Raw genomic sequence first — 26,259 nt, 5'->3', positions numbered from 1 at the left:
CACTTCTTGATAATTTTTAGTGAGAGATCATCTTAAAATGCTACCGTCAATCAAAGCAAGATAAGATGCATAAAGGATAAACATCACATGCAATCAATATAAGTGATATGATATGGCCATCATCATCTTGTGCTTGTGATCTCCATCTCCGAAGCACCATCGTGATCACCATCGTCACCGGCGCGACACCTTGATCTCCATCGTAGCATCGTTGTCGTTTATGCCATCTATTGCTTCTACGACTATCGCTACCGCTTAGTGATAAAGTAAAGCAATTACAGGGCGTTTGCATTTCATACAATAAAGCGACAACCATATGGCTCCTACCAGTTGCCGATAACTTCGGTTACAAAACATGATCATCTCATACAATAAAATATAGCATCACGTCTTGGCCATATCACATCACAACATGCCCTGCAAAAACAAGTTAGACGTCCTCTACTTTGTTGTTGCAAGTTTTACGTGGCTGCTACAGGCTGAGCAAGAACCGTTCTTACCTACGCATCAAAACCACAACGATAGTTTGTCAAGTTGATGCTGTTTTAACCTTCGCAAGGACCGGGCGTAGCCACACTCGGTTCAACTAAAGTTGAAGAAACTGACACCCGCTAGTCACCTGTGTGCAAAGCACGGCGGTAAAACCAGTCTCGCGTAAGCGTACGTGTAATGTCGGTCCGGGCCGCTTCATCCAACAATACCGCTGAACCAAAGTATGACATGATGGTAAGCAGTATGACTTGTATCGCCCACAACTCACTTATGTTCTACTCGTGCATATAACATCAACGCATATAACCTAGGCTCGGATGCCACTGTTGGGGAACATAGTAATTTCAAAAAATTTCCTACGCACACGCAAGATCATGGTGATGGCATAGCAACGAGAGGGGAGAGTGTTGTCTACGTGCCCTCGTAGACCGTTAAGCGGAAGCGTTATGACAACGCGGTTGATGTAGTCGTACGTCTTCACGAGTCGACCGATCCAAGCACCGAACGTACGGCACCTCCGTGTTCAGCACACATCCAGCTCGATGACGTCCCCCGAGCTCCAATCCAGCAAAGCGTCGGGGATGAGTTCCGTCAGCACGACGGCGTGGTGACGATGATGATGTTCTACCGGCGCAGGGCTTCGCCTAAACTTCGCGACGATATGACCGAGGTGGAATATGGTGGAGGGGGGCACCGCACACGGCTAAGGAACGATCCGTAGATCAACTTGTGTCTATGGGGTGCCCCCCCTCCCCGTATATAAAGGGGGAGAGGAGCAGGGGGCCGGCCTAAGGGGAGGCACGCCCTAGGAGGGGGAAACCTACTCCAAGTAGGTTTGCCCCCTCCCTTTCCTATTCCAAGAAGGAGGGGGAAGGCAGGAGTTGGAGAGGGGGAAGGCAAGGGGGGCGCCGCCCCCCTTCCTTGCCCTATTCGGACTGAAGGGCAGGGGGCGCGCCACTTGCCCTGGCTGGCCACTCTCTCTCTCCACTAGGGCCCATCAAGGCCCATTACTTCCCGGGGGGGGGGGTTCCGGTAACCCTCCGGTACTCCGGTTTTTCTCCGAAAACACCTGGAACACTTCCGGTGTCCGAATATAGTCATCCAATATATAAATCTTTATGTCTCGACCATTTCGAGACTCCTCGTCATGTCCGTGATCACATCCGGGACTCCGAACAACCTTCGGTACATCAAAACTTATAAACTCATAATAAAACTGTCATCGTAACGTTAAGCGTGCGGACCCTACGGGTTCGAGAACTATGTAGACATGACCTAGAACTATTCTCGGTCAATAACCAATAGCGGAACCTGGATGTTCATATTGGTTCCCACATATTCTACGAAGATCTTTATCGGTCAAACCGCATAACAACATACGTTGTTCCCTTTGTCATCGGTATGTTACTTGCCCGAGATTCGATCGTCGGTATCCAATACCTAGTTCAATCTCGTTACCGGCAAGTCTCTTTACTCATTCCGTAATACATCATCTCATAACTAACTCATTAGTTACAGTGCTTGCGAGGCTTAGGTGATGAGTATTACCGAGAGGGCCCAGAGATACCTCTCCGACAATCGGAGTGACAAAACCTAATCTCGAATTACGCCAACCCAACATGTACCTTCAGAGACACCTGTAGAGCACCTTTATAATCACCCAGTTACGTTGTGACGTTTGGTAGCACACAAAGTGTTCCTCCGGTAAACGGGAGTTGCATAATCTCATAGTCATAGGAACATGTATAAGTCATGAAGAAAGCAATAGCAACATACTAAACGATCAAGTGCTAGGCTAACGGAATGGGTCAAGTCAATCTCATCATTCTCCTAATGATGTGATCCTGTTAATCAAATGACAACACATGTCTATGGTTAGAAAACATAACCATCTTTGATCAACGAGCTAGTCTAGTAGAGGCATACTAGTGACACTCTGTTTGTCTATGTATTCACACATGTATTATGTTTCCGGTTAATAGAATTCTAGCATGAATAATAAACATTTATCATGAAATAAGGAAATAAATAATAACTTTATTATTGCCTCTAGGGCATATTTCCTTCAATACAATAGGTCTGGTTCACAGCATAGCATACTTTATAGAACCTATGAATGAGGCATAGGGAATGAGTTTTCATTCTCTTTCTATTTTCTGCCATGGTCGGGTCTTGAATCTTACTCAACTTCACACCTTTGCATCACAGGCAAGAACTCCTTCTTTGACTGTTCTATTTTGAACTATTTCGAAAATTTATCAAGGTATGTACTCATTGAAAAAATCTTATCAAGCGTCTTGATCTATCTATATAGATCTTGATGCTCAATGTGTAAGTAGCTTCACCGAGGTCTTTCATTGAAAAACTTTTATTCAAGTATCCCTTTATGCTATCCAGAAATTCTATATCATTTTTGATCAACAATATGTCATCTACATATAGTATCAGAAATGCTACAGAGCTCCCACTCACTTTCTTGTAAATACAGGCTTCACCGCAAGTCTGTATAATACTATATGCTTTGATCAACTTATCAAAGCGTATATTCCAACTCTGAGATGCTTGCACCAGTCCATAGATGGATCGCTGGAGCATGCACATTTTGTTAGCACCTTTAGGATTGACAAAACCTTCTGGTTGCATCATATACAACTCTTCGTTAAGAAAACCATTAAGGAATGCAGTTTTGACATCCATTTGCCAGATTTCATAAAATGTGGCAATTGCTAACATGATTCGGACAGACTTAAGCATCGCTACAGTTGAGAAAATCTCATTGTAGTCAACACCTTGAACTTGTCAAAAACCATTTTGCGACAAGTCGAGCTTTGTAGATAGTAACACTACTATCAGCATCTGTCTTCCTCTTGAAGATCCATTTATACAATATGGCTTGCCGATCATCGGGCAACTCCACCAAAGTCCACACTTTGTTCTCATATATGGATCACATCTCAGATTTCATGGCCTCAAGCCATTTCGCGGAATCTGGGCTCATCATCGCTTCCTCATAGTTCGTAGGTTTATCATGGTCTAGTAACATGACTTCCAGAATAGGATTACCGTACCACTCTGGTGCGGATCTTACTCTGGTTGACCTACGAGGTTTGGTAATAACTTGATCTGAAGTTTCATGATCATCATCATTAGCTTCATCACTAATTGGTGTAGGCATCACTGGAACTGATTTCAGTGATGAACTAGTTTCCAATTCGGGAGAAGGTACAAATTACCTTATCAAGTTCTACTTTCCTCCCACTCACTTCTTTCGAGAGAAACTCCTTCTCTAGAAAGGATTCATTCTTAGCAACGAATGTTTTGCCTTCGGATCTGTGATAGAAGGTGTACCCAACAGTTTCCTTTGGGTATTCTATGAAGACACACTTCTCCGATTTGGGTTTGAGCTTATCAGGATGAAACTTTTTCACATAAGCATCGTAGCCCCAAACTTTAAGAAATGACAACTTGGGTTTCTTGCTAAACCACAATTCATATGGTGTCGTCTCAACGGATTTAGATGGTGCCCTATTAAACGTGAATGCAGCTGTCTCTGATGCATAACCCCAAAACGATAGTGGTAAACTGATAAGAGATATCATAGATCGCACCATATCTAGTAAAGTACGATTACGACGTTCGGACATACCATTACATTGTGGTGTTCCAGGTGGCGCGAGTTTGTGAAACTATTCCACATTGTTTCAATTGAAGACCAAACTCGTAACTCAAATATTCATCTCCACGATCAGATCGCAGAAACTTTATTTTCTTGTTACGATGATTTTCCACTTCACTCTGAAATTCTTTGAACCTTTCAACTATTTCAGACTTAGTTTTCATCAAGTAGATATACCCATATCTGCTTAAATCATTTGTGAAGGTCAGAAAATAACGATACTCGCCACGAGCCTTAATACTCATTAGTCTGCATACATCAGTATGTATTATTTCCAACAAGTTTGTTGCTCGTTCCATTGTTCCGAAGAACGGAGTTTTAGTCATCTTGCCCAAAAGGCATGGTTCGCAAGCATCAAATGATTCATAACCAAGTGATTCCGAAAATCCATCTTTATAGAGTTTCTTCACGCGCTTTACACCGTTATGACCCAAACAGCGGTGCTACAAATAAGTTGCACTATCACTATTAACTTTGCATTTTTTGGCATCAATATTATGAATATGTGTATCACTACGATCGAGATCCAATAAACTATTTTCATTGGGTGTATGACCATTGAAGGTTTTATTCATGTAAACAGAACAACAATTATTCTCTGACTTTAAATGAATAACCGTATTGCAATAAACATGATCAAATCATATTCATGCTCAATGCAAAAGCTAAATAACATTTATTTAGGTTTAACACTAATCCTGAAAGTATAGGGAGTGTGTGATGATGATCATATCAATCTTGGAACTACTTCCAACACTCATCGTCACTTCCCCTTCAACTAGTCTCTGTTTATTCTGTAACTCCTATTTCGAGTTACTAATCTTAGCAACCGAACAAGTATCAAATACTCAGGGGCTACTATAAACACTAGTAAGGCACACATCAATAACCTGTATATCAAATATACCCTTGTTCACTTTGCCATCCTTCTTATCCACCAAATATTCAGGGCATTTCCGCTTCCAGTGACCATTTCCTTTGTAGTGTAAACACTCAGTTTCAGGCTTTGGTCTAGCTTTGGTCTTCTTCATGGGAGTGACAACTTGTTTGCCATTCTACTTGAAGTTTTCCTTTTTTTCCTTTGCCCTTTTCTTGAAACTAGTGGTATTGTCAATCATCAACACTTGATGCTCTTTCTTGATTTCTACCTTCGTCGATTTCAACATCACGAAGAGCTCGGAAATCGTTTTCGTCATCCCTTGCATACTATAGTTCATCACGAAGTTCTAGTAACTTAGTGATGGTGACTAGAGAATTCTGTCAATCACTATCTTATCTGGAAGATTAACTCCCACTTGATTCAAGCGATTGAAGTACCCAGATAATCTGAGCACATGCTCACTAGTTGAGCGATTCTCCTCCATCTTTTAGCTATAGAACTTGTTGGAGACTTCATATCTCTCAACTCAAGTATTTGCTTGAAATATTAACTTCAATTCCTGGAACATCTCATATGGTCCATGACGTTCAAAACATCTTTGAAGTCCCGATTCTAAGCCGTTAAGCATGGTGCACTAAACTATCAAGTAGTCATCATATTGAGCTAGCCAAACGTTTATAACGTCTGCATCTGCTCCTGCAATAGGTCTGTCACCTAGCGGTGCATTAAGGACATAATTCTTGTGTGCAGCAATGAGGATAAACCTCAGATCACGGATCCAATCCGCATCATCGCTACTAACATCTTTCAACAAAATTTTCTCTAGGAACATATCAAAATAAACATATGAAAGCAACAACGGAAGCTATTGATCTACAATATAGTTTGCAAAATACTACCAGGACTAAGTTCATGATAAATTTAAGTTCAATTAATCATATTACTTTAGAAGTCCCACTTAGACAGACATCTCTCGGGTCATCTAAGTGATCACGTGATCCAAATCAACTAAACCATAACCGATCATCACGTGAGATGGAGTAGTTTTCAATGGTGAACATCACTATGTTGATCATATCTACTATATGATTCATGCTCGACCTTTCGGTCTCCGTGTTCCGAGGCCATATCTGCATATGCTAGGCTCGTCAAGTTTAACGTGAGTATTCTGCGTGTGCAAAACTGGCTTGCACCCGTTGTAGATGGACATATAGCTTATCACACCCGATCATCACGTGGTGTCTGGGCACGACGAACTTTGGCAATGGTGCATACTCAGGGAGAACACTTCTTGATAATTTTTAGTGAGAGATCATCTTAAAATGCTACCGTCAAGCAAAGCAAGATAAGATGCATAAAGGATAAACATCACATGCAATCAATATAAGTGATATGATATGGTCATTATCATCTTGTGCTTGTGATCTCCATCTCCGAAGCACCGTCGTGATCACCATCGTCACCGGCGCGACACCTTGATCTCCATCGTAGCATCGTTGTCGTTTACGCCATCTATTGCTTCTACGACTATCGCTACCGCTTAGTGCTAAAGTAAAGCAATTACAGGGCGTTTGCATTTCATACAATAAAGCGACAACCATATGGCTCCTGTCAGTTGCCGATAACTTCGGTTACAAAACATGATCATCTCATACAATAAAATATAGCATCACGTCTTGACCATATCACATCACAATATGCCCTGCAAAAACAAGTTAGACGTCCTCTACTTTGTTGTTGCAAGTTTTACGTGGCTGCTACGGGCTTAGCAAGAACCGTTCTTACCTACGCATCAAAACCACAACGATAGTTCGTCAAGTTAGTGCTGTTTTAACCTTCGCAAGGACCGGGCGTAGCCACACTCGATTCAGCTAAAGTGAGAGAGACAGACACCCGCCAGCCACCTTTAAGCACGAGTGCTCGTAACGGTGAAACCTGTCTCGCGTAAGCGTACGCGTAATGTCGGTCCGGGCCGCTTCATCTCACAATACCGCCGAACCAAAGAATGACATGCTGGTAAGCAGTATGACTTGTATCGCCCATAACTTACTTGTGTTCTACTCGTGCATATGACATCTACGCATAAGACCTAGGCTCGGATGCCACTGTTGGGGAACGTAGTAATTTCAAAAAATTTCCTACGCACACGCAAGATCATGGTGATGGCATAGCAACAAGAGGGGAGAGCATTGTCTACGTACCCTCGTAGACCGTAAGCGGAAACGTTATGACAACGCGGTTGATGTAGTCGTACGTCTTCACGATCCGACCGATCCAAGCACCGAACGTACGGCACCTCCGAGTTCACCACACGTTCAGCTCGATGACGATCCCTGGGCTCCGATCCGGCAAAGCATCGGGGATGAGTTCCGTCAGCACGACGACATGGTGACGATGATGATGTTCTACCGGCGCAGGGCTTCGCCTAAACTCCGCGACGATATGACCGAGGTGGAATATGATGGAGGGGGGCACCGCATACGTCTAAGGAACAATTCGTAGATCAACTTGTGTGTCATGGGGTGCCCCCCTGCCCCCGTATATAAAGGAGCAAGGGAGGGGGTGGCCGGCCTAGGAGGAGGCGCACCAAGGAGGAGTCCTACTCCCACCGGGAGTAGGATTCCCCCCTTCCAAGTAGTAGGAGTAGGAGTCAAGGAAAAGGGGAAGAGAAGAGAAGGAAGGAGGGGGCGCAGCCCCTCCCCCTAGTCCAATTCGGATTAGGCCTTGGGGGGCGCCCAACCTCTCCTCTCTCTTTCCCCTAAAGCCCAATAAGGCCCATATACTCCCCGGCGAATTCCTGTAACTCTCCGGTACTCCAAAAAATACCCGAATCACTCGGAACCTTTCCGAACTCCGAATATAGTCGTCCAATATATCGATCTTTACGTCTCGACCATTTCGAGACTCCTCGTCATGTCCCCGATCTCATCCGGGACTCCGAACTCCTTCGGTACATCAAAACTCATAAACTCATAATATAACTGTCATCGTAACGTTAAGCGTGCGGACCCTACGGGTTTGAGAACTATGTAGGCATGACCTAGAACTATTCTCGGTCAATAAACAATAGCGGAATCTGGATGCTCATATTGGCTCCTACATATTCTACGAAGATCTTTATCGGTCAAACCGCATAACAACATACGGTGTTCCCTTTGTCATCGGTATGTTACTTGCCCGAGATTCGATCATCGGTATCCAATACCTAGTTCAATCTCGTTACCGGCAAGTCTCTTTACTCGTTATGTAATGCATCATTCCATAACTAACTCATTAGCTACATTGCTTGCAAGGCTTATAGTGATGTGCATTACCGAGAGGGCCCAGAGATACCTCTCCGACAATCGGAGTGACAAAACCTAATCTCGAAATACGCCAACCCAACATGTACCTTTGGAGACACCTGTAGTACTCCTTTATAATCACCCAGTTACGTTGTGACGTTTGGTAGCACCCAAAGTGTTCCTCCGGTAAACGGGAGTTGCATAATCTCATAGTTACAGGAACATGTATAAGTCATGAAGAAAGCAATAGCAATATACTAAACGATCAAGTGCTAGGCTAACGGAATGGGTCATGTCAATCACATCATTCTCCTAATGATGTGATCCCGTTTATCAAATGACAACACATGTCTATGATTTAGGAAACATAACCATCTTTGATTAATGAGCTAGTCAAGTAGAGGCATACTAGTGACGTTATGTTTGTCTATGTATTCACACATGTATCATGTTTCCGGTTAATACAATTCTAGCATGAATAATAAACATTTATCATGATATGAGGAAATAAATAATAACTTTATTATTGCCTCTAGGGCATATTTCCTTCATAGGCTTAAGCTTTCGGAGGAGGAGAAGAAGGTAGTCAAGATCCGCGGATCAGCAAGGGAGAAGGGGAAGAACACCAGTCCACAGGCGATCGGCAAACTGCTGTTTGAGAAACCAGCCCACCCCGATGCGATCTCACTCCCCCTGGGGCGCGTCTGGTGTCCAATAGGGATCGAATGCACGGAGGTAGGAGACAACGTGTTTATGTTCACATTCAAGCAAGAGTCAGGACAAAGGAAGGCTTTGGAGGATGGGCCATGGATGTTCGACAAGGAGTTGATGGTGGTGGAGAACTATGATCCAGGTAAACATATTGAGGACTATGAGTTTAATGACATACCCATATGGGTGCGTATTTTTAGTCTGCCACTGGGCATGATGAATGAGGAAGCGGCAGAAGATATAGGGAATACCATTGGTAAATTTGTAGAGGCGGATCCAGGAGCGGATCACTACTAGGGAAAAGCCTAGCAGCAGCGCGGGTTTTGGGCCTATTAGTAGCGCGGGGACCGGCGCTACTAATAAGGCGCTACAGCTAACTTATAGCAGTAGCGTGGGTGCTACCCGCGCTACAGCTAACGTATAGCAGTAGCGTGGGTAAAAACCCACGCTACTACTAATCTGTAATCTCTGAATTTTTTTTTGAATTTTTTCAATTTTTTTTTGATTTTTTCCCTAATTTTCAAATTTCTGAATTATTTTAACCTGAAATCTCTAATCACCCATCATCATTCCAAATCATCTAACTTCCCGGACGGTCACCCATCCTCTCACTACTCCAGCCTGAGCACGCTTAACTTCCGGGTTCTATTCTCCCTCGTTTCCAAGTCTGCACTTGTTGTTTTCCTGACAATAGTAAGATGTCAATCCTATTAACCTCAGGAATTTAGCTTGAGCATGTAGTCACACATTTCACTGTTTGAGTTTGAAACTATTGTTCTAAAAAATTAGTAACACTAATATTTCTTGAATAATTAGTTTGACCCACAGTTTGACCATAGTTTGACCAGATTTGACCACAGTTTGACCAGATTTGACCAAAATTCAAAAAAACTAAAATAATTATTTAGTAACACTAATATTCTTGAATAATTAGTTTGCCCATAGTTTGACCAGATTTAACAAAAATAAAAAAAACTGAAATTTGATGAATTTTTTTGCCTCCAGATCTTAAAAGCCCCGTAACTTTTTTCTGTTAGGTTTTTGAGGATTTTGAAAATGTTTAACGGGGTTCCCCCAGTTAAATTCGGATGTAACTTTTCAAGTAGATGATTTTTCATATAAAAAACTTTTTAATCCGAGTTCGTATGCAAAAGTTATGGCCATTTTACAAATTTCCAGAGAGATTTTGCAAATAAAGTCGAAATTCATATTTGTAAATTTTCCCAACAACTAGACCATATATCACATGGGATACTTATTTTCTTTTATTTTTTTGACATTTTTATCACATGGGAAACTTAGTAGTAGCGCGGGTTTATAACCATCGCTACTACTATGGCATGGTCCAGGGGCCACTTAGTAGTAGCGAGGGTTAAAAACCCGCGCTACTACTATGTCATGTCCCGGGGGGCACGGTAGAGACCGCTTAGTAGTAGCGAGGGTTATAAACCCGCGCTGCTGCTATCAACTTAGTAGTAGCGAGGTTTAAAAACCTGCGCTGCTAGTAAGTAGCAGTAGCGAGGGTTTTTAACCCTCGCTGCTGCTAAGATTCTGTGTATAGGCTTTTCCCTAGTAGTGGATGGAAGAGCCATAGGGAAATCCCTGCGAGTTAAGGTGAGGATGGATATTGCAAAACCCATCATGAGGGGTTTCATGCTAGAGGAGGAGGAGGATGATCAACACAAGCAGAAACAGAAGAAGAAGATGGCTATAGATAATACGGTTGAGGAGGTAGAGGAGGGGCAGTGGTGTCGTTTTGAGTATGAATTCATGCCGGATTTCTGCTACACATGTGGTCTGATTGGCCATGGTGAGAAGGACTGCACAATTAAGCTCCAAAAAGGAGAGAAAGCACAGTTTGGGAGTTGGCTAAAGGCAGATATGGGAAGAAAGCGTGCCAGCAATGATGACCACTGGGGTTGGAAGGGGAAGAATAGAGGCAGTGATAACCACCGCAGTTACGATTTTAGTCGCTCTGGTGGTAGATCAGGCAGTGGAAGTGATAGTTTATCATGGAAACAAGAGGGGGATGGAAGGAAAGGAGGGAAGGAAGATGGCTCAGAGAAGGGAGAGGAAGTTACTAGCGCGCCGAAAAGAATCACAAGTCAACACAGAGAAGGTACCCCCAAGAAGCTTGACATGGGGGGTAAGGACGGACCGGTTGCTGCGAAGGAAAAGGGTGGCCAGGGAGAGTTGGTTCGAAGGGGAGTAGATGGCGAGGAAAAGGAGGGAAGGGAGAAGGAGGGAAGCCACCGGGTGCCAGTTAGCAAGAAGGGGAGTCCAGAGCAAGGGGGAAACAAAAAGGGCAATGATCTTAAACGTTACAGGAAGGTCCGAAGGGAGGAGAAGGGTGGGGCGGAGAAACAGCCGCTACACACACTTTTGGGGCAGAAGAGGAGTAAGGAAGATTATAAGGAGTTGGAGACCGAGGCTAAGAAGGGGCGAATGGAAGCGGGAGAAGTGACAGAGAAGGAGGAGGCAGGTTTGACTGTCGCTGAGAACGGTAAAAACAATAGCATATCGGCCGGGCTGCTGGAGCAGCCCCGCCGGGTGCAATGAAAATCATTGGCTGGAACTGCCGGGGGCTCGGGAATGGCCCGGCAGTTCGCAGTCTCCTCGAGATGGGGAGAATGGAGGAGCCCAACGTGCTTTTCTTGGCAGAGACAAAACTAACAGCAAAAGAGATGGAGAAATTCAGGTGGATGATGGGCATGACACAGATGGTTGCATGGAACCCAGAAGGGAGGAGTCGTGGGATTGCTTTGTTCTGGCGTAGGGGAGTGGGAGTTTCGCTAATATCTTATGGACGAAGGCACATAGATGTGGATGTCACAGATGATGAGGGGTTGGCTTGGAGGTTGACCGGTGTTTATGGGGAATCCGAATCGGGACGTAAACAGGAAACTTGGAGGACCATGCGCATACTTGGACAACAGCATCAGACCGGAAGACCTTGGTTATGTCTTGGTGATTTCAATGAAATCCTGCATGCGATGAGAAGGTTGGAGGGGGGACTCGACCGCAATAGCTCATGAACAATTTTCGCGAAGCCTTAGAGGCATGTGATCTGTGTGATATCGGGTTTAGGGGGGATAAATTTACCTGGAGGAATCACAGTAAAGAGCTTCAGAACTACATTTGCGAGCGGTTGGACCGGGCCACGGCTACCGCGGAATGGTGCGAGGCGTTCCCTGCTTTTTTGGTCATAAATGGTGATCCTCGTCACTCGGATCACAGGTCAGTGATCGTCAACACAGAAGGTGAGCTGGTTAGGAGGACGGGAGGCGATCGAGGGTTTAGATTTGAGGCATGGTGGTTGAAAGAGGAGGGGTGTAGCGCTGAGATACAAGGAGCCTGGGAGGAAAGTTGGCGGGATGGGGAGGCCAGTGTGGGCGGAGCACTTAAAGGAGTAGCTGGGAGAATGAAAACATGGGCGAAGGAAGTGGTGGGAGAGCTTGATGGAAGGTTAAAGAAGGCTAAACAGGAGCTGGAGAGGTGTATGAAGGCTGCAGTTTCGGAAGGAAAAAATCAAAGAAGAGGGTCGCTTGAGGTGTGTGGTGGAGGACCTAAAGCAGAAGAAGAACACCAAGGCCAAGCAGCGCTCTCATGTGGATTGGCTAAGGGACGGCAACAAAAATACCCGTTATTTCATGGCCTATGCGTCGGCCAGGAGGAAGGCAAACCGGGTGAAGGAGTTGAAGAAGGAAGACGGGTCGCTAGTGAAGGAGGGAGAGGACCTTAATAACTACATTTGTTCTTTTTTTCAGGAGTTGTTCACTTCCAGTGCTGGGGACAGAATAAATGAGCTCAGTGAGAAGGTTCAACCCAGAGTTACGGGCCAAATGCGTGACATGTTGATATGGAATTTACCAGGGAGGAGGTGAAAGCGGCTTTGGACCACATTGGCGATCTCAAAGCGCCGGGGCCGGATGGCATGCCCTCGGTGGTCTTTAAGCAACATTGGCACTTCATGGGCGATCGAGTGGTAGAGGAGGTCCTTGCAGTTCTGAATGGAGGTAATATGCCACCGGGCTGGAATGATACTACGGTTGTTCTCATCCCCAAAGTCAAGAACCCGAACAGGATCAAGGATCTTCGACCGATAAGTCTTTGCAATGTCGTCTACAAGCTGGTATGAAAGTGATTGCTAACAGGCTCAAGTTGATCCTCCCAATGCTCATACCAGAGAACCAGAGCGCGTTCGTACCAGGGCGTTTGATCACTGACAACGTCCTAGTGGCATATGAAATCTCACATTACCTGATGAACAAGAGGAAAGGGAAGGAGGGAGTGGCAGCAGTCAAAGCTGATATGAGTAAAGCGTATGATAGAGTGGAATGGGAGTTCCTCCGTGCGATGTTGCATAAACTGGGTTTCCAAGCAAGGTGGGTGGAGCTGATTATGAAATGTGTAACCACGGTCCGGTACCAGATCAAGCTGAACGGAGAATTGTCACACCAGTTTTGCCCTTCACGAGGTTTACGCCAAGGGGACCCGGTGTCCCCATATCTGTTTGTGATCTGTGCCAAGGGCCTGTCTGCGCTCCTCCATGACGCTGAACGGAAGGGAAGAATCTCAGGAGTTAAAATATGCCCGATGGCACCATCGATCTCCCACCTCTTGTTTGCTGACGACTCTGTTCTTCTGCTGAAGGCGAACCAGATGGAAGGTGCAGCGCTCAGAGAGGTGTTGGACCTGTATGAAAACTGTTCGGGACAATGCATAAATTTGGAAAAATCTGCGCTCATGTTCAGCCCTAATTCAAGAGAGGAGGACAAGGAAGCGATCAAAACAGCCTTGCAGATTCACAGTGAATCCTAGAATGAGAAATATCTAGGGCTTCGAGTGCATGTCGGGAAGTCAAAAAGAAAGGCATTTGCTTATGTGAAGGGTGGCATTGCGGGTCGGTATATGGATGGAAAGAAAATCTAATTGCGAAGTCAGGCAAGGACACCCTAGTTAAAGGAGTGGCCCAAGCAATACCCACCTTCGCTATGTCATGTTTCGACCTTACCAAGACGTTTTGCAAGGAAATAAGCTCTTTGATCGGAAATTATTGGTGGAGTCAATAGGACAAGGAAAATACCACACACTGGATTAGTTGGCAAAAATTAACTTTGAGCAAGGCACATGGGGGCCTAGGATTTTGGGACATGCACAACTTCAATATAGCTTTATTGTCGAAGCAAGTGTGGAGACTGATTCAGAGCCCGGATACGCTTTGTGCAAGAACCCTTCAGGCTCGTTACTACCCTAATGGTAATATCATCGAAGTTGCCCCTAAGGATGGAATATCATATGCCTGGCGTAGTTTGCTAGCTGGAAGGAATCTCATCAGGGAAGGATATATTTGGAGAATCGGGGATCGCTCCACTGTGAGGATATGGGATGATCCATGGATCCCGAGGCCGTGGTCACGCCGGATCATCACGCCGAGGGGCAGTAATATCCTACAGTGGGTAAATGACTTGATCGACCCAGCTTCTGGGACGTGGGATGAGCAGTTAGTCTGCGAGACTTTCTGGCCGGATGATGCGAGGCACATCTTGCAAATTCCCTTGCGGGAAGGAGTCCAAGACTTTGTAGCCTGGCAGTATGATAGCAAGGGGAGGCACTCGGTAAAAACCGCGTACAAGCTGCACATCCAAACGGAGCGGCAAAAGAAGGACAGAGGTGTCGGCATGAGCTCAGACACTGTTGGTAACCTGGAGAGCCACCAGGATGAACAATGGAAGAGGCTGTGGAAGATCCCGGTGCCAAAGAACATCTAGATGTTTGTGTGGAGAATGAAACACGAATCATTGCCGCTCAGAACCAACATTGAGAAGCGAGGCATCCCGATTGAGGACACAACTTGTCTCTTTTGTGGCCGTGCAGCGGAGGATGGCGCCCACTTGTTTATCAAGTGCAAGTCAGTTAAGATGGTGTGGCGAGATTTGGCCTTGGAGAAAGAGAGAATGGATTTGGAGCGAATCGCGTCCGTGCATGCAATGCTCGATTATTTGTGGGGGCTGGATGAGGAAAAACGCATGCACGTCCTCACATTTTGGTGGCTCTGGTGGGCAAACCGAAACAAGTTGAGGGAAGGAGAGCTGCCAGCGCCGGGCGAGAAGATAGCCAGGAGAACTAGAAGCAATGTCCTGGAGTACATCGAGCTTCTTGGTGACCAACCGAAGAAAGTGTTGGGCAAATGGAGCCCTCCTGATGGTGATATGGTGAAGATCAGCATAGATGGCTCGTTCATTCTAGGAACAAACCAAGCGGGGTGGGGCGTGGTGGCGAGAACTTCAGATGGCGCAATCATCCGTGCCCGCGCCGGCTGCCAGGCAAGTGTCAATGATCCGTTTGCTGCTGAAGCCTTTGCGATGTCTCAGGCTGTCTCGCTTGCTGCTGATCTCGGGCTCACTCGTGTGGAATTCCAGACGGACTCGTAACTGCTACTCGAGGCACTTGACATGTAGAAGGCGGATTCGTCAGCATATGCAGCAGTGATAGAGGACACTAAATTCCAGTTGAAGCTGTGGTTTTCTTTCCATGTAATTTCTGTTTGTAGGCGCGCCGCCAACACTGTAGCCCACGAGCTAGCAGCAGTTGGACGCATGTACGATCCGAACCTATACGTTGAGTGGGAGGATGATGTATCAGCCCGTGTGGCTGATTGTGCGATGGGTGACCTGCCCAAGCACCGTTAAGTTATAAAGCTTTTGCTTTGCCTTAAAAAAATATGTTAAAGGCATTCTCTGATCTGATCTGTTCACACCCCCTACTTGTTTCAAATTCGCGAACTTTTTGTGAATTTGTATTTTCTTTCAAATCAACAAACTTTTATGAATTTTCAAACTGTTTTTCAAATTCATGAATGTTTTTTCAACTCGTGAACTTTTTGAGTTAACGGTCTTAGCAGTCAACGTTTTTTTTTGAGGGATTCTTAGCATTTTTTTTTGAGGGATTCTTAGCAGGCAACGTTATTCACGGTCAAATGAGCGACAGTCCTTAATGGGCCGCGGCCCGGCGCCTTTTTTTATGCCAATTACTGGCTGCAGCCCAACTACTGGCCCATCATCGCCATACCGCGACTCGCCGTCTCGCCATAGAGTCCCCCACGGAGATCGAACGGAACGCCGCCGCCGCCGCCGCCGCTTCCACCACCGGCCGCCCCGCCTCCCGCCTGCGGCCATCCCGCACTGCCTGCCCCGCCTCCGCCGTCCGGCCGCAGTTTCCGCCCTCCCCTGTGTGCTCCCGCCCTGCCCCGGCGGCCGAACTCCGCCGTCCGGCCGCAGTTTCCCAGGCCGCCAGGCACGAGAAGCTGCCACCCCCCCGGCGAGGGGTGGTCGCCTCAACGGCTCCGCTCAACCGGTCGGTTCGGAGGTATGTGCCATGGCCTGCTGAGCAGCTTGCTGACCTGCACCCGCTCCTTCCATGCTCACCAATGCTGTCGGTCGGCCCTCTCAGAATTAAGCAACGCTAAGCAGTTGTCGTCAGCGGAGCAAGCAAGGAGATGTGCTCCTTGTCGTCGTTCTACTCCTGTTTCTAGTGCAGCACACAACATGTTGATGATTGTTTTCCAGTTTTCATTAGTTTATACAGTACAAATGAGAGATGTTTTACCTGCTTCCGGTTGTTTGATTTCAGGCTCAGGGTTTAGGGAGGGACTCGATTTGTTTCAATCATCAAGTCGAGTGGATTCTGTACTGAAAGGTCGGTTTGATCACTTCCTTCCTTGTAGTGCATGTTTGGGCCCTCAGGCATTTTTGACAGGCAGCATTCCAGTGTTTCTCAACTGCTGCACACTGTTTCGTCGGCCAATTTCGTATTACGCGCGCGATATCGATGTTTTGTTTGTTTGGCGGTGACGCACAGTCAGAATTTTTTCTGTCTTAATAGCTTGTGTTGGTGACTTGATGCATACGAGCAATCCACTTTTTTCTGTCTTACAAAGTACCATCCGAGCTTCTTTACCTTTTCTCATTCTCCACTGTGATTTTATAGGTGTGCTCGCTGACAATGGCTCTTCTCATGCTGAGCTGTGAAGGATTTCAGAAGCATGAGGATAGATTCCAGGCAACACATATTGGCCATCGGTTGCTTTACTCCCCTGCTGCTGATAATAGCTACAGGGACGATGTCACTGCTGCTGCTGCTGCTGCAGATGATAATATAATAGATGGCAGCATTCTCAGCAAGAAGAATCTTCAAAGTTTGCCCGCTAATGAGGATTTTCTCTCAATTGAGGATAATCCAGTGGATGAGCTAGAATTGGATGATGGTAACATCTCTCTCTCTCTCTCTGGAGATATTTACACAAATGTGACTTGAGGAAATTCTATGTACTCATCAGTTAATAGTAGTAAACTACTACCTCTGTTTATAATCTGTATATGTTTGGTAGATGATACTCAACAAAACCAAAATGACTTATTGTGGAGGGGGAAATATACGGCAGAAATTCGGTCTTCAGAGGGATCATGGATGTGTTTTCAGTTTTGGCGCCAAATAACAAATTATGACATGCCATAAATGAGTGTGGAACATGAAGATAAACTAACCTGTGGACAGCTAGGCATTATTTTCCCAAAAATAAACTGTGAGTAAGTGGAAGCGCCAAAAGTGCATTTCCACGTAAAGCAACGAAAGGTGCAGTAGTTCAATCATTTTATGCATTGCAGTACATATGTGGTTTGGTAATCAGCATAATGACAAGAAAAACTTGTTGAAATCACTGCCATTTAACATGTTATACTCCGAGAATATATCATTGGCTTCTACAGAGCACGCATCAGGAAACAACTTCTCACTGTTATAATGTTTGATTTCTCAATTCTGCTTTTTAGTAAAGTCACCCCTCTCTTCCCTGCATAATTTGGTTTCTCCGTGTGTATTTGTGCATGCATTTATGTTCTTAATTATTAGAACTTGACACAACTTCGACTCAAGGGAGAATGATAAGTACTCATCCACTAGTATATGTTGCGTGTGTATTTGTCGGCTCATGTGTGTTTCCTATTGTAGACCTTGATGCAACATTGAGTCAAGAAAGCACTCTATGTACCTATTCACTAATATATTTCTGTGTATGTACCAGGGTTGGGAATTGTTGAGAGGGTTAGTCCCATTGAATATATCAAGAGGTTACTGTTGATGAGATCAGCACTGGGTGATTCTTCTATTGAGCTAGGTATTAACACTGTCATGCACATGCTTCCAGAGTCTTCTAGGGACTGTAGGCATACTGGGGACCTCTATTGGCATGGTTATTATCAGATGAACAAATTATCTCCAAGTGAGTTATTGATTTTAAAACTTCATTAATTACTCATTTCGCACACAGACATAAATGTGTATTGAATCTTTCCCTACCTTTTGACTAGCTGCCTTGCCGCCGATGCGGTACACTCACTGTGCATCTTCAAACGAGCTTCGGTGTTTCCATAAGCCGCGTGCTATGCTCCAAGTCTTTTGTATTAAGTTGAAATCATATCTGGAAGATGCGGGTGGGCCAATTGAGGTGTATGGGTTTATTGCAATTCGTGATGCGGAAGACTATCGGCGCAACTACGTTTTCAACCGATCTCGTGATAACCCAATCATTGTCAACAAGGTAACTAATCAATTGTCTAGTATGATATATGAGTGCCGATTTCTTATGATCGTTGATTTTCCACTTGGATGGTGCAATTTAGTTACGTGGTATGGTTGAAATATGTTGACTTGATTGGGAAGTAACTGCTGATATATTTGGCTGGTACTTTACCAGTCTAATATGTGGAGTAATGCCTCAAGTCTTATATAGAAAGTATGTCTCAGCTAGGTTGGATTCTTCTAACAGTAGAAAGAACCACTCTTTGTTTGTGCTAGCTATATATATGCATGCTGTCTGGTTAAGCTGTTTGTCTAGGCAGGTATTGATTTTTTTTTTGAAATTTCAGTTTACTAAGTGTTATCCTCCAACTGAGAAAATTCTAGGTCTAGGAATGTTTGAGAAACTAAATTGTTGCAGAAGGCCTATTTCCAGTTTTTGCGGTTAGTTGTCAGTGGTAGGAGAATGAATTGACCAGTTGGTTCTCACATGTCCGGATGTCCCCTATGTTGCCACCCCCTCCCGTCATTGTCATTTGCTCATTGCTATTGTTAGCTAGCCATTCTTCATGGTACTGTTGCATGCATGTTGAGCCATATGACAACAGCACGTAGGACTCAACTCGGTCATGGCTCTTAGCTTTCCGTATTTTCTTGCCGTTTCAGTTATTCATGAGCAATGCAATGGTCTCGGACTTACGGTTATGTTGTGTTTCCTTCACTCACTGCAAGAAGGCAGTGCTATGCTTAGGCAGAGGCTGTGGGACTTCTATTTTTCGCATTTCAGTTTAAGTGAACTATCTTGTTTCTGTACTGAAGTCTGAAGATCTGTCATGGCCTCTAAATGACCAATGAAATATATATCCATTATGCAGAGTTAGCAGGTAGAGACTAATCGTGTACTTGCTGGAAATTAGGAAAATGATGCTTAGCACGACAATCACGCTTATTGTGTCAGTCACGTGAAATACATTGTTTGCTAGGCTTTTCCATTTGCTTGCCACTTTATAATATTAGCAGAGTATTAATAGTGAAGTCATGACATGACCTAGAAAAAGTACACGTTTTTCCATTGTTCAGTGCTCCCAGTTTTGAAATTCCTCAATATTGTGAATGTACTTCCCTTGAATTAGATGACATGATAAACTAAATTAGAAGTGCATGTAGATCTATCCTTGAATGATTGGATTGCGTAGTTACACCATGATCGACTTCACCTGGTATATATTCTGCCATAAAAATAAAAATAATAATGCCGACTCCCTTGGTTGAGTTTCAGACCAGTGACTACCTGACTTTGGTGAGCCCTAGCAGAGGCATTTCAATGACAATCGATTGCCTGATGGAAATAGATCTGAGAGCCAAGGGACCCATGGAAGACGTGACTCTGGTGGATGGGTGCTGTGATTTCGTGGAGGGCCGTTGCGTGTACGACACGGAGCTGGAGTGCACCCTGGATGGCACCAACGGCACTCTCATCTTTGATCTCATCGTGTTTCGAAGAGCGCTGGAGGCGACCGTAGAGCTGTGTTTCACCAAGGTGCCCGCGGGAGGCTTTGAGCTGAAGATGTGCGGGTACACCGCGGTTTCAGAGAGCCTGTACCTCTTTGCCGGTGAGCAGTGCGACTGCGATGGCTTGGTCGCCTCGGCCGGGAAGCACCCGCAGAGGTTCGTCGCAGCCATACCGTTCGATGACACGCTCTTCATCGATTTCATGGAGGGGAGGCTGCCTGTCCCGTTTAAGGCGACGTCCGTTCATGGCTGCCTAGAGAAGGAGTACTGCTTCTGCAACGGCGCTGTGGTGAGCGTGAAGGTGTCGTGGTCAACGAGCTTCTACTAAGCCTCCACCGACTTGTACAGCTGGCGAATTTTGTCCACGAAGCAAATGAATCGTCTGCTGCTGCTTTTTTTGCACAGGAAGTAATTGACTGCTTATTCCTTATTGCCAAGCAAATTGATCGTCTGCTGCTTTCTTCACAAAAAGCATATTTGGTCGTCGGCTGCTTTCTTCACAAAAAGTATAAATGATCCTCTGCTGCTTATTAATTCCTTGTTACAAATTCTCTTGATTGTTCTGTGAATGTTTAACAAACAAACTATGTGACCATGTGACCATACCTGGGTATGTATGTATCAATATCATCTTGACATATCTCGCTAAAATCTCTGTTTTTCTTTTTCAAATTCGTGAACATTTTTTTGTTCATCGAATTCCAAAAATGTTCATCAATGAAAAAATTGTTCGTTGAATTAATTTTTTTCATCGGATTTAAAAAATGTTCATCATCTTCAAATTGTTTTTATCAAATTAATTTGTTTTTTCATCAAATTCAAAATTTGTTCATCACTTTGAAAAATCTTCATCAATTTCAAAAAATTTCCATCCATTTTTTTAAATGTTCTTGAATAGAAATTTTGTTTATCAAGTTAAAAGTGTTCATCCAATTAAGAATTTGTTCATCAAATACAAAACAATGTTCATCATTATTAAAAAAATGCTCAAACAAATTGTTCGTCAATTTAAAACAAATTGCATTAAAATGTAAAAATGTTCATTCTTTTGAAATCACAAACATCTTAAATTCAAGAACTGGTTTTGAAAATTCAATTTTTTTTTTGAAATTTTGGAACCTTCTTCTAATCCCGAATTATTGTAAGATAGAATAAAAGAAAAAAGAAAATAAAAATTGATTAAAAAAATAGCGTCCAACCCCATATATGGGCCGGCCCAAACTGGCACGCTTGGTGGCGCTCATGGGCACTCTTCCCCTTCTTGCAGGCACCGTTGTGGAGTTTCTTCGACCCTCTCCACCCCCGTTTTTCCTTTTTTGGTCGTAAGCTTAGACTCGGCTAGGTCAGGTGACGACGTTGTTCCTATGGTGTTTCTTTCCCTTTGAGGCATTGCTTTGAAGACCCATGACTGTTAGAATAATTCAAGGTGCACATCGATCCGTCGAGGACAAGCAATCACACAACACGAGTCTGACTCCAGGATTTGTTAACGAGGTTCATCAACATGACTATTTCATGGGGCATTAACCACAAATGCTCCTCCCTAGACCGTCGCTCTTGTGTTCTTTGTCTAGCCTACCAGTTTATGTCTAGTCTCTTGGGTTACCCCACGGTGCCTTTATATAGTAGCTCAGGTTACACTTGTTCGACTCAAACAGCTAACCCTCTGTGTACGCCAAGTTTAACTGTAGCCCAATGCACATATTCACACACAATTTTAACAGTGATCCTTCTCACACTTTCGCAGGGCAGGGCACAAACATCATCATGATCGTCAGGTATATGACATGCGGTGTGGGTGTGTGTTGTGTGACAACGATGATGATAGCTAGAGGAGCAAGGCCGCAACTTGTCCTCATTGTCGATTGCCTGGCATGTCCCTGACCATGACGTCGGAGCTGCAGCGACGCAAGGCAATGCAACGGGCAACTATGCCATGCCATGTGTTTGATAGGTCAGATTATCTTGATGCAAGGCATGCTTCTTTTTCTTGTGATGCTTGTATTTGAAGTTGAAGCTGCCTATCCCTCGATGCATGTTACTGACCATTTGGCATAGGCTGGCATGAGTTCTCGTGTGTGTTTTGTTCTGAGAGATCTTGAGGGGCCATCTACGGTGAAGTCAGTGCCGTTTGCTCGAAGAACAGTGATGACGATGACATTTATTGACAACCTCGACGATGTGTGTGAGTCTTGTTGGTAGCCAGATCGGTCGGTGTGCCCTAGCTTGTGCGCGTGTTGTATCGGTTTTTGACTTTTTTTGTAATTAATTGGACAACTTTTTTTCCTAATCTATAATACCGAAATAGTTCATTCCCACTATAATCTAGTAATAATAAAACCGGATTCTCAAGGCACGACTTAGGGCATCTCCAACAGTTTGTATGTTAGTTTGTTGATAAAATATGTCATGTCAACAACCAACACCTTAACATACAACTACTCCAATAGGTTGTATCTAGTTTGCCCAATGGGATGTGAGATAATAAATAAGGTGCTTTCTCTTTTTATATTGGAGCTTGTGCAAGGGGTGTTAGTTCATGTACATACAACCTTACTCTCTTTCCTTATTTATTGTATGACACATCATAAAAAATCCTATGTGACAAAGTCTACCAACAACTATCTTACAACTATTAGAATTATATTATAACTGCCTTAAGCAGTTATTTAGTGCCTAGACTGCCTCAAGCAGTTATTAAGAATTAGATTACAACTTTTGGAATAGATTATAACTGCCTTAAGCAGTTACTTAGTTCCATATCCTAGTGACATTGGACCCATCACATGTAATTGGTTGGGGCTCAAGAATATCTTTCGATATCGCCAATACATCAAACATTTTGTCCTAATCTTCTGATACCAGATTCAGAGAAATATGGACACCATTATCATTGGATAAATTGATCAGATCCCCACCATGTGAGATCGTAGACAAGATTTGTATTCCTACTATGTGTGGTAGCCATCTCATGAAAGTCTTTGAACAGACCTTAGTGGCTACATCCACCAATCATAATCTCATAGATAATGTTGCTTGTGTTGCCCTGATGAAAATATGTTACGTAAAAAGTAATATCACTATATTGCATATCTTGCAAGTCAAATCACGTGACTGTGTTCACCAAGTCTCTACCAACTTCTACATTCCAGAAATATATTCATGGAATTAGTATGTGACGGCTTTGGAATTTGTGAGAATTGAGGGGGGGGGGGGTATATCTTCCTGAATTATTCATGTTTGAAGCATCATATTATACTTCTTTTCCCTTCATGAGTTTACTTTACAGGTTCTCATAAAGATATTTAATGAGGTAATATCAACATGATATCATATGTCATACTTTCAGTATTCCCCACCGGGTTTTTTAAGAAAGTATATATGACATATTTGTTCTCCCTTAAATTCTATGAGTTTCTCATATTGAGTTTTTTGAGCAAATTCTCATGTTGAGTTAAAGGAGACAATCACAATTATATGTTGCATCATTTTCTCTTTATTTTCTCACTAGGTTTGCAGGAGTTTAGCAACATATCAAACACATTTCTTCATATTTTTCCCATAGGGTTTTTGGAGGAGTTACTATACAACTGTGATTAAGATGGCACCATTGTACATGCCCCTCAACAGGCACCTCGTACAGGCGTCTCCTCTTATAAGTTGTAATCTACTACCACTATAAAAGGAAGAGAGGGGCAGATCCAAACAATCAGGCCCATCCATCATCAAGATCTAATGGCCCTTAACCCTTCGGTGTTTAACGCTTCCAACCACGCGTTAAGCTACTAACAAGCCATCGATCGATAACCAAGGCCCGCCGTTAAAAAAAAGGAAAGCCGATCGCCCGACCCGCACGACCACCCTCTTCGCACGACTCTCGCGCGCACAACCTCCCCTCCTCCTCCCGCGCCGTTCGCCGCCCCGCAAACTCCGGCAGACGTTAGCCGCCCTTCGCCGTAGGAGCCGTCATAGGAGCCGCTCGCATCTGGAGCCGCCGCCCCGCGGGAGCCGCTCGCCGCTGCAGCCGCCGCCCGCGGGAGCCGCTTGCCGCGCGAGCCGGAGCCGCCCTGCCCCTGGATCCGCTCGCCGCTGGTCGCCGACGGAGCTGCCCCGCCCCTGGATCCGCTCGCCGCCGGAGCCGCCCGTCGCTCTCCCACTCAGCTTGGCCTCTCGTAAGTTGAGAAATTTGATTGTACCAATGATTATACTAATGGATTTGACTGACCTGCAACTTACTATAGGAGTTGCAGCCTACTGCTTGCAATCACTGAAAAAGAAATTGCTTTGCCAGAGCGTGCATGGATGTGCAGGGTGTAGTGTTGCCGTTTGATTCAGAGTGGAGAATGTATGGAGCTCCCAAGTCTGACCCCTCTACCAGTAATCCTTTCCACCGATGCACTTGAGATATTATATACTCTTTTGCATGCATGCCACCCTTTACTCTGGATGTTTCTGAGAAATGGATTTCAGCTAACATGAGTACCTGCAACTTGCAGGTGTTAAAATTAACAATAACTAGGATGCACTCAGAATACTCATGTATTTGTTTCCCATATTATTATCAATCCAAGGATCGAAGATTGTTTCCCATGTTATTATCAATCCAAGGATCGAAGAAGAAAAAAAAGGGACATAGCAAAATTGACTTTAGAGAGATGGACCAGGATCTACAAAAATGATCACACTTAGGGCAGAATAATGATGAAGCCCCGTGCTTTTCTAATCCAGGGGTCACTTCTGACCTGGCTAAGGTAGGAAACATTAATCATGTTTTCATTTTTTGTATATATTTCTGTGATTGCTGGAGGTAAGGCAAAGAGTTGTTGTAGACATGAAATTTGTGAAGTTTGTAATGACTAGATTTCAGCAACGGTCATGGTTACAAAATTTCATCTTGGTCACTTCATATGCTTAACTTTTTTTTAGATAATGGAAGATTGTTTTTCCGTCCTCTGCATCGTTCCACCTGAACATGTTTTTGCTTTTGCCTGATCTTGGATCCTACTAATTTGTTATACAACCTTGTTTCTCTTGTGCTAACTCTTCATATCAAAATCCTTTTACGTACTATGCAGTTATGCTTTATCTGCACTGTAACCCAACCTGTCTTCCTTCCAGTTACAGCTGCTATCTCTGTTTGTCTCGTGCATATTTTGAAGTACAGTTTTTTGGTTGATTACAACTATGTACCATTCTTTCACTATTTCAGAGAAGATCAGAAGAACATTTAGGGATACGATGGAAGGGAGTTAGTTCCCTATCTGAAACTGTTTAACGTCCTCTATCTCATCAGACTAATAAACAAAGGTATGACTCGTATTTCTAAGAAACGGAGGCCCATGTGGGACACAAGATAAATTTCTCCTGCTATTGTTGAGATCAATGAAGATGGGTCTCCTGAGTACACAGATAATCGCCGTAAAAATTGCTCTCCAGCCTCTGCTCCTCCATCGAACTATTAACATGCCCCGTTTATTTATTTTCCCATAATATGTCTCATCTACTTGCAGCCATGGAATATTCGCATATCTTCACTACAAAATGTGACCAAGATGGAAGAGGCCCTCCTACAAACTTTGCTGCATGTATTTGTTGCTTGTAAGGCAGCTGCCCAACTAGCATTTATAATTTCTTGTGGATTTACATGGTGTGCATGAAATTTCTCTTACATGCAAACTTGTATACTTGGAAATCAGGGTTCTATGCATTACTAACCAGAATCCGGGGATTTTGTTTTGTTGTGAACACAATCAAATCAATTAGTTTTCCAATGTTTACCCTTGGTTTTTATCCGGCACTATTTCTTCTGGCATTTAGGCATGACATTTTCGGGACTGGACTATAAAAGAGATGAAAGAGGGGATACTTTGGAGAACGATTGTGCATGTTGCTTCTCAAGTTTAGCTTGTGAATTTTAGTGTTGGGATATTTTTGTGAAGAATAAACTAAACATTAACATGTCGAGAGCGTCTTGACGGTGCACATAAAAAGTGATAAGGCGGGGCAATGGCTGGGAGGTTTATGGTTTGATGTTGTCCTATGTCATATCTCATATTTGTGTACCAGAAAGGAACATCCAAGCTTCCACATAATGGAAATTCTTCCTATTTGTCACCGTAGTCGGAAAG

The 26,259-nt window shown here is 44.1% G+C and overlaps 1 protein-coding gene and 1 long non-coding RNA gene across 3 annotated transcripts; both read left to right on the top strand.

Annotated features, from left to right (window-relative positions):
* Positions 1-16,112: 16,112 nt before the first annotated feature.
* On the top strand, positions 16,113-20,665 carry LOC123084735 (uncharacterized). The gene is made up of 6 exons (XM_044506234.1): positions 16,113-16,411; positions 16,676-16,741; positions 17,033-17,309; positions 18,126-18,323; positions 18,412-18,641; positions 19,899-20,665. The coding sequence occupies exons 3-6, from the start codon at positions 17,048-17,050 to the stop codon at positions 20,457-20,459; spliced, it is 1,251 nt and encodes a 416-aa protein (XP_044362169.1). The 5' UTR covers positions 16,113-16,411; positions 16,676-16,741; positions 17,033-17,047; the 3' UTR covers positions 20,460-20,665.
* Positions 20,666-24,011: 3,346 nt separating this feature from the next.
* Positions 24,012-25,908, top strand: LOC123084727 (uncharacterized). 2 transcript variants are annotated; one of them, XR_006439386.1, is made up of 5 exons: positions 24,012-24,303; positions 24,373-24,508; positions 24,628-24,882; positions 25,341-25,438; positions 25,642-25,908. It is a non-coding gene; the product is annotated as an uncharacterized lncRNA (long non-coding RNA). The 2 variants fall into 2 exon arrangements; XR_006439382.1 differs by having other exon boundaries at positions 25,341-25,908.
* Positions 25,909-26,259: the final 351 nt, after the last annotated feature.

This window comes from Triticum aestivum, chromosome 1B (assembly GCF_018294505.1).
Source record: "Triticum aestivum cultivar Chinese Spring chromosome 1B, IWGSC CS RefSeq v2.1, whole genome shotgun sequence".
Lineage (NCBI taxonomy): Eukaryota > Viridiplantae > Streptophyta > Magnoliopsida > Poales > Poaceae > Triticum > Triticum aestivum.
This window is presented reverse-complemented; position numbering and strand designations above follow the sequence as displayed.

What these genes read in the sequence shown, in the direction of transcription:
- LOC123084735 (XM_044506234.1), top strand. Translation starts at nt 17,048, where the DNA reads ATGGCTCTTCTCATGCTGAGCTGTGAAGGATTTCAGAAGCATGAGGAT. An exon ending in GATGAACAAATTATCTCCAA is followed by an intron (nt 18,324 to 18,411) that starts GTGAGTTATTGA and finishes CCTTTTGACTAG; the next exon opens with CTGCCTTGCCGCCGATGCGG. An exon ending in ACCCAATCATTGTCAACAAG is followed by an intron (nt 18,642 to 19,898) that starts GTAACTAATCAA and finishes GTTGAGTTTCAG; the next exon opens with ACCAGTGACTACCTGACTTT.